Source organism: Crassostrea angulata, chromosome 1, assembly GCF_025612915.1.
Source record: "Crassostrea angulata isolate pt1a10 chromosome 1, ASM2561291v2, whole genome shotgun sequence".
Classification (NCBI taxonomy): Eukaryota; Metazoa; Mollusca; class Bivalvia; order Ostreida; family Ostreidae; genus Magallana; species Magallana angulata.
The window spans coordinates 20339818-20349585 of NC_069111.1; the positions used below are offsets into that span (position 1 = coordinate 20339818).

The following is a 9768-nucleotide window of genomic DNA, read 5'->3' on the forward strand; positions in this document are numbered from 1 at the left end:
ACTGTATATGAGTCCTGTACTGTTAGCTTGCTTGTTGATAGGGCTATGGGTTATACTTACATGTAGTTGTATTGCTTGCTTTCTTTGGACAGTTGTTTTGTCAAGAATAATTTATACATTCGTCAATTTGATCTGAAAAGCTGCCCATTATATGTTCAATACATGTTGCGAATATATGTACTAATTCTTGGGTTTTTCTGACATATTTTGGCCTGGACACTAATTCACAATACAATTCTTCCCCATATTTGCTTTTAGTTTTACATTTAAATTCTAATATAAACAAATATATATAACGTGGATACAAAATTCACAAATTATTAAGAACTGTAGAATGAGAAAAAATTCCATTTGAACATATTACTGCTTATTTTTTTCTATACTTTAATGGAGCGAAGACCCTTACAGTTTATTAAGTCAGAAAAACCCTTGGTGAGTATGAATACTCAGATTTTATTTTTGGTTGGTGATATTTACTACATTTAGTCGACTGTGCCTTACATTATTAACATACCGGTATTTGAAACATAAAATTATGATAACCAATTTACAAGGATATTAAATGCATAGTACATTTTATGTTTGTTATTAGTGCAATATATTTTTTTTATTTATACACCTTGTAAACAACTACTAGATTGTATTCATTATACTTTAATTCATACTTTTTAGTTATTTCAACAGAAAAAATTGCTTGTGTTAATTACTTAAGTGTTGAATGTGAATTTTGTTCAAATTATTAAATTTAGATGGGAATTCAAATTCTTTGTTATTTTTCATTTCAATTAAAAAATGCTTGTCCTTCAACATGTATACTTACTGATACACGTATATTGAATTTTGTTCTCCGAAAAATTAATGATTACTTTAAACTAGACACCATTGAGATGGTGACCATCTAAAAGGGCCCCACTTAAATAATGGACAATACGATGAAAAGAAATTCAGAGAATTTTGCTTTGACCTTGGCCTATAACTCAGCAGTTTTCCACCTGGCATAGAACTTCTAATTCAATCTCATTACCCTTAACGTACAAGCATTTTTGTTCAGTCTGAGCAAGATTAATCAAATGGTTATAAAGAGATCAACTATGACCTTCACATTGACTTGGTTCAAGGTCACTGCGCGCTATTAACGAAAAAAAAAACTCTGTTGAAGTTCCAGCCAAATAGGACTATGTGGAAAGTATTATATATATATATATATATATATATATATATATATATATATATATATATATATATATATATATATATATATATATATATGCTCTTAAAAAGGGATTTTTTGTGTGAGATGATATGACCTTGACACTTGACATACAAACATCATTCGAGATCACTGCATATCCATTAATCAAAGGCACTATGTGGGTGATGTATGAGCCAGATTGGAGCAGAGGGAAAGAAGATATGCTCCGGACAAGGATTTTTCATATCATTATACTATGACCTTTACAATTGGCCTTGAAAATTGGTTCAAAGTTACACCACGCCCTTAACTTACTCTAAAGCTCTTTTTATGAGAAGTATGAGTCAAATAGGGCCAAGTGGAAAATATATATGCTCTGAAAAAAGGAATTTTTGGTGGTCCGATATGACTTTGACCCTTAACCTACAAACTTCATTTAAAATCACTGCACACATTTTGACCATAGACACTCTGTAAGTTAAGTATGTGCCAGATTGGACCGAGGAGAGAGAAGATATGCCACGGACAAAAATTTCATAATAATTATATAATTCAGCTATGACATTAACCTTAGGCCTTGAAACATGGTTCAAGGTCACTGCACACCCTTTACCCATAGGCACTCTGTGGATGAAGTATGAGCCAGATTCAGCTAAGGACAGAGGAGATATACTCTGGATAAGCGATCTTGGACAAACAGACAGATGGAAGGATGGGCAGACTGATCACCATAGGTTGGGGCCCTAATAATTTTTCTTAGTACATATAGGGCCAGCATCTTTGTACATTAAGAAATGTGCATAGGTCTGGTTAAAATAACCCTTGTTATATATAAAAGATGAAGTTCTCTTTCAAAGATGGTTTTATAGTCCATAGAGTAGATATTGTCAGTATTATATGACCATGTCTTTGATAAAAGTTTACATTTATAGACAAATCATTAAGGGAATTCCACAGAGTATTAATAAAACATTAGCATTTTTAAAGGTATTTAGATCGACACAACCATGAGCGTAAATCTGAAAGATGTTGTTATAATGTTAAAACTTATGAAACTATGAAAGAATTCATTTTGTGAAAGTTTTACACCTGCATGAAGTTTTTTCTTCATACAAATGTTTTATAACCTATTTAGTAAGATGCTTCATTGTAGCTTCCATATATTTAAACCCCTTTGTAAATTTTTAACTCACAAAAACGTAACAGGGCTTCCAAATACGTCTCCCATTATTACTTTTATTTTGAACCACGAGTCACCAAAACAGACGACGCGAATAATCTCTTTGACATAGTGTGGCTGTGCTCCTACAAGACGACTTTCTATTTATCACGTACTTTATCAAGCAAACTCACTTGATTTACTCGTATTTGTCATAAGTATTAGTATTAGAATCCCTCAAACATATTTAAGGCTATTTATGAACTGGCCTCTTTAAATCGTGGCTTGCCCGGACTAATTGGAATCGTTCTTTCTGAAGAATTTGCGGATTTTGTTATGCGTTTCTTACAAACAACTTTTAAAGTTAACGGAAGGCCCACTCATTGCTTTGCAACAAGCTCTGTTCTAGTTAAACCGACCTTTTAATTTTGTCGATAAAATAATAAAGACTTATAAAGAATATAAAAGTCCTTCTGCTATTAATCTTGTTCTGGATCCGCTACTGCTTCTCAAACATTTGGATGGTATCTTTTATCATTAATTACAGTATTTAATTATCAGGTTATTGTGAGCACAGCATCTCTCAAATTCTCAATATTAGTGATTTGCAATTATTAAATATATATGGTGAATATTACATAAATGAGTGAGAAGATTGATTATTGTTGAATAGTTTATTTCTTAACCTTACCTTTTCCTCCGCCGTATTTCTTATTCAAATTCAATAGGGCAAATGGTTATCCGAAAACTATGGCTTGGCGATGAAGATAGTATGGGGAGTAGGCATTTTAGCAGCAGGCCAGAGTTCTACTATGACGGTAAATCTGTACTTTGTATTTACATTGTTTCGATTTCTGTATTTCAAGCTTTTTATGTATTATTTTTAATACCATGTTTACTTTATTTTAGGGGACGTATGCTGGTCAGTTTGTAATGGAGGTAATGATTATACGTAATAGAATAATAATACGTAAATTTATACGCAATGTGTATATGCACATCAGAAACAAAGCCGGTGTAACGAAGAATATTGACCCGGGTTGAAAATTGACCCAGGGGTCATTTTTCAACGTTGAAAATTGAGACCAAAATCGTGAAATTTATACCCGGGGTCATTTTTCAACGGTATGAGAAAGATTTTTCTAAACTCTGATGACCTCGACCCGTTGAAAACTGACCCTGTTGAGAATTGACCCAAACCTCAGAGTTTTGATCTGAACTGGAACTTACTCTACACGGTTTAAATATACAATCATGCACATATTTGAAAGTTTCAGTTTTAAAATGTACATACTGTCCGATACATATGCGTGGCTAATTTCTTTTAGGCTGATATGTCCAATTAAACATTAAGTTTTTAGATTGAAAATATGATATTCATTTATTATTACAATACTATGTATAAAAGCTAAGAAGATGACCGTTTGCTTCGGAAATGGAGCAGGCGAGTAGGGCTAGAATACTTTTTGACATAGATGACATGGTTTTCATTCCCTCATGTGACAGAATTTAAAGTTTAAACTTGTCACAATCTCTGATAAATATATCTAACAAACATATTGCCCGTTATCGTCACTTTTAAGGCAATTCAACAGAGCTCTATTCGACAGGCACCTGTCGTTGTATATTTTTCTAATAATTGAAAATATATAACCTCTATACTGCTTTAATGGGTAAAGGTTATATATATTTATATCAAGACAAAAAGATATAATGCCAGATACGCTTAATTTGAAGAAGTCAGAATATTTCACTGACAAAATAATAAATGATTGGTTGTCATATTTTTATCCTTTTTCATATATACTGCTTTTTTTATACGTATATATACAGCATATACATATTTACACATGTTTTTAATTTTTTACGACTTTAAAATAATTTTTCATAAACTTGTCTGATTAACTTTATTGAAGCACCATCCAATTTTCTGCATATACAGTCATGGTTCTTCTTAAAAATGCAATTTATTTCTCTTATTTTGAGTTTTCAATTCTATTATTTACCTGTAAATTAGAAACACAGGCAACTGACGTAATATATTTTCTCAAAATTAAAAACATATACCCCTACAGCAAAAATGGTATTAATTTAAAAAAAAAAGTAGGTTTGCATCTAAATATACAGTCGGAGGATTGTTGATCTAATTATATTAATGGTATATACATGAAAAGGTATGCGAAAAGTATACAACTGATAGATATGTTGTTTGGAGCAGCCGTATCAAGGAAAAATCCGAATTACTTAAACATGTACAAATTGAAGCAAACAGGACAGTGACAGGGATCAGAGTTAATTCTTCTAATATAATTTTATATAGTGAGCTTAATTTGGAAACCTTGCAACCTCGAAGGGATAACCATAAACTAATTATATTCAACAAGAATATAAATGGTTTAGCACCACAAGATATGTTAGATTGAATTCAATCATATTTTCTTACTGAACATGCATATAATAATAGATCGAATTAGCTGTTTTACTATCTACCACTATATACTTATTACAATAGATTTGCTCCATCTACATGTAAATTTAGAATAATATTAATGCAGAAAAGAAAATTTCATTAACTTTATCTTTCTTTTAAGTCAAAACTTAAAAAACAAAATATACCTAGAGCTTTCAAACCTTTCAGTTAAGACAATAGGAAATAATTATTTTACGTCAATTACGGAATAAAGCTAGTAAAGCTTACTTATTTAAGGATTTTTTAAATCTGATGTGAGTCGATGTTTATACTGTGGGTCTTAATCTGAAGGAAATGTGATTTTTCCCCTGGATATCCAAGATACACTCAACAAAGAGACGAACTTTTTAACCAACTTATTGACATTAGTGTACCATTTTATATGAACTATATACTTTATGGTAGTTCTGATTTTTCATATAGATAAAATTGTAAAATTGTTTTCCATGTTTATACTTATATTAGATCTCCAAAGCGTTTTTGATTCTCTTAAGGTACACTGTTTAAACCTATTTAAGTATTATACCTGTATATTTACTTAATATACAGTTCCCTTTTATTTACTGTTCTTTTCAAATGGGCTGGATCATGAAAATCTCATTCTTATGTTTGTATCTCTGCAGGTATAAATTATGAAGGTGATATGTTTGTTAATATAGGTGTGAGTGAACATGTCTACCAACAATATGTCATACAATCATATATGATAAATATTCAGATAATTATTTAATATTCAAGTACCTCATGTCTTATATACACACAATATACACATTTAACACGTTTAAATTAAATTAATAATGTAGGTGGCTGTGATAGGAAGGTCTATCATCTACTCCAACGCTGTTGTATGATCTTCTACTTCTTATTTCTATTCAAAAAATGCAATTTACCAATTTATTGACGAAAACAATTACTGTTAGTAAATTTATGATAAATTTTTGTGATCAAAGCAATTTAGAAACTTTAAAGCAAAATTCTATCGTCATCCTGTACAAAAATTAGGTTGCTAACTTGCTACAGATTCCATGAAGCAGAACTGTTAATGCCTAGAAAAATTAGCGATTTGATGATATTTAGTTACATCAAAAGTTATTCTAACGGAACAAATAAAACACCTAAATCGGCTTTCCAGATATAGTTACTACAGCATTGTTCATGAAATAGTACAATCATGCTAGCATATCATCATTTTGTAAACTGTTATTGGCTGGATGGGTGTGAATACAAAATTCAGATAGTCACAGTTTTAACAAACTGAGTGGGTGCAAACACAAAAATATCAATATAACATACTGTAATTTTTTTTATTTACACCCACTCAGAAAATTTACAATGAACAATATCAAAGTTTCAATTTACTGGGTGAACGTAAAACCAAAATTGTAATTTTTAAAAAATTATTTATATTTGTACACTTCTCCAGCAAATTAAAAAAAAGGGTTTTACTGAATTGAATATTTTAACGTGTAACCATGTATACTAATATTATTAACAAAAACATATATTTCTTTAAAAATATATAGATATCACACACAGCAATTATACGCGAAAAGTTTATTATGAATAAAATAGTGATTACATGTACATATTTAAAGGGATACATCCCCCCCCCCCCGTTGAAACATGTGAACATGTAAATCTAAAGAATAAATGTATAAAAACTGATAATTTTTAATTACGGTAATAAACTATAATATTGATTCATTAATTTGTGGTTCTTTGTTGTTGAATTTTGAACCGGTTTCATGATCAAAATTCTACGATGCGGGTCAATTTTCAACGGATTAGGATCTTTATTCAACACCTTTGGTCTCAATATTCAACGTGGAAAAAAGACCCCCGGGTCAATTTTCAACCCGGGTCAAAATTCTTCGTTACACCGGCACCGATCGTCTATAATAGTTTTGATCGCAAGATATTTGGAGAACTTGATTATGAGTATCTCGAGAAGTCGATAGCGCGTTTTTTTTTTTTCTCGATAGATTATACGTCATCAATATGAATAGTTGTTGATGTTGTTTTTTTTTCATTGTTAAATTTCCCTTGAATTGACACAACTTTGAAAGTCTCAAAGGTCTAATTACATTAAAATTACTAATATTTAAAGCAGAATACTTATAACAAACATGGTAAATTTATCAACTATTAAAAATCATTTATGAAATAAAGTTGAAAATTTTTACCTCAAATCATGTCAAAGTCCTTTAGATATTTAATCGATAAATATAAGAAAACCTCTACGGGATCTATATTCTTTAAAGATATTTATTAAATTTGTATATTTGCTCTATATTTATTCATTAAAATATGAATTAAAGTAGTATTTAAAACTTATTGACATGTCCTAATCCTTTAAATATTTGAAACCGATACATATATTATTATTTAATTCAGATATCTATCAAAGTCATAAATTCCTCTATATTCATGCAGTAAATTAGTTATTAAAACTATTCAACTTTATGTTTATTATTTTTATAGTGTACCTGGGTACGTTTTCTCTTGGAGAAAACGTACCCTAGGAATTGGGTACGTTTTCTCCTGGGTACGTTTTCTCTTGGGTACGTTTTCCCCTGATACCACAAATCCACCCCTGCTATATATAAGTTAATCACGTGACGATCACAAAGGCCAACAAGACCAGGAAGAGAGATTTTTTTAGAGGTTTGTTTTTTTAACTAGTTAATTAATTACTATTTCATTTTTTAAAAAATTCAAAATGGAATAAAAATCAAGAAACTCGAACTATTGTATACGTGTGCACTTTCAACATGGAAATTATATTGACATTAACGTTAATTGAATAATTTACTGAAGTATGATAACCTATTAGTGATCGATTTTTTTCCCTTTAGAATATCTCTTAAAATCCCATCAAAGTGTCTGACCATGGACCCTGAGTTCAGCCTTCAGGATGTGTTACGGTGTCATCTCTGTGAGACCCCGGGCCCCCCTATGTACTGTGTCATTTGTAAAAAATATCTGTGTAAAACCTGTGAGAAGAACCATCTCTCTGATCAATCCAAAGAACACAAAGTGGTCCCATTTGAAAAGAGGAAATATACTCCAAAGTGTCAAAAACATTCCTCAAAAATATGTGAACATTACTGTGAACAATGTGACATTCCTATTTGTGCAACATGTGCTTCCTCTGAAGAACACCATGGCCATAAATTTATTGATATAACTAAAACTATGGATAACAAGAAAGAAACCATTCAAAAAGATTTACAAGAACTAGAGAAATCCATTTATCTTAAATACCAAGAGATTGCATCCATTATCCCAGTCCAGAAATCTGCTCTGAATGAAAACTCCCAGGAATTAACAACAGAAATTGACAAACATGGAGAAGACTTGCACAGAGAAATAAACACCATTATCAGAAACATGAAATCTAACATGGAGGAAATGGACACCAAACACCTGGCTGTCTTAGACAAACAGGAAGATGAAATTAAACACACCATTTCTGAAATCACACAGACTATTGCTGAACTGAAGACGTTACTGAACTCCAATGAAGTCAGCCGTGTCTCTGCCTACAAATCCAGGAATGATGAATTCAGAAGATTGCCTCCTAAACTCACAGTGTCCTTACCAAGTTTTACCCCTCAGAAGATCAACAAAGAACAGCTTTATCAACAGTTTGGTTCTCTGTCAGCATCATCTATCAAAACAGAAGAACATGGCTACACCATGGAATCTCCCGGTGCCGAGTCCTCTCCCCCGGACAGACCACTCATTGATGTACCACGGATCATCACACAGATAAACACAGAGAATGGGCGATTATACAGTGTGTCCTGTCTGAGTGATGAGGAGATATGGACGCGTGGCGATGACAACATCATGAGACTGTACAACCTCAGTGGGGAACTAGTGAAGCCAGTCCAAACCAAGTCAGGGGACGTTCCACAGGACATAGCAGTGACAAGGAGTGGGGATCTAGTTTATACTGATTACAAAGATAGAACTGTGAACATAGTGAAGAATGCACAGATACAGACAGTGATCAGATTACAGGGGTGGAGACCTCACTGTGTCTGTAGTACCTCCTCTGGTGACCTCCTGGTTGTCATGGACAGTGATGATGATAAACCAACAAAAGTTGTGTGTTACTCTGGCTCCACAGAGAAACAAAGTATTCAGTACGACGACAAAGGACAACCTCTCTATTCATCTGGTGGATTATTTAACACTATACACATCAGTGAGAACAGGAACCTAGATATCTGTGTGTCAGACCATGGAGCCGATGCAGTAGTAGTGGTCAATCAGGCCGGGAAACTCCGGTTTACCTACACTGGTCATCCCTCTACTACCAAGGGATCATTCTTTCCACGCGGCATCACAACAGACAGCCAGGGTCGGATCCTGACAGTAGACAGTTACATCAAGTGTATCCACATCCTTGATCAGGACGGACAGTTCCTCCGCTACATTGACATCTATGATTTACAGGCTCCATGGGGTTTATGTGTGGACACCAGAGACAACCTCTTTGTGGCTGAGTACCTAACAGGTAAAGTGAAGAAAATACAATATAACATGTAAACAAACTGTGTTTATAATAATCAAACTATTTGTTTATTTTTATTTACATGTAACATTAGTGAAGAAATCCACATTAATACAAATGAAACAAACCATGATTTGTAATAATCAAACAGTTCATGATATTGAATTATATTTAAATAAAGTTCTCAACTGATAACAGCTAAATATTACATGTAAATAAATTAAACTTTTTTGATAACATGTTTACATGTCAACATTCTGTATTACATCTTGTATGTGAACAAACTACATGTACCTGACTGTGTTTACATAATGTATGTCAACTAACAGATTGTTTTATTCATTGTATGTAAACTAACTGTGTTTATATATTGGGTAAGATTGTCAACAGACCAAGAGTTGTTATTTGAAACTTCAAACATTGCG

At 32.2% G+C, this 9768-nt stretch overlaps 1 protein-coding gene across 1 annotated transcript; it reads left to right on the forward strand.

Moving 5' to 3' along the window:
* Nucleotides 1-7677: 7677 nt before the first annotated feature.
* LOC128188369 (E3 ubiquitin-protein ligase TRIM71-like) lies at nucleotides 7678-9411 on the forward strand. The gene has a single exon (XM_052859377.1). It carries the CDS (start codon nucleotides 7711-7713, stop codon nucleotides 9376-9378), a length of 1668 nt encoding a protein of 555 aa, XP_052715337.1. The 5' UTR covers nucleotides 7678-7710; the 3' UTR covers nucleotides 9379-9411.
* The last annotated feature ends 357 nt before the right edge of the window (nucleotides 9412-9768 follow it).

Bases quoted from the DNA above. Each gene is read 5' to 3' on its own strand.
- LOC128188369 (XM_052859377.1), top strand. From the start codon at position 7,711: ATGGACCCTGAGTTCAGCCTTCAGGATGTGTTACGGTGTCATCTCTGT.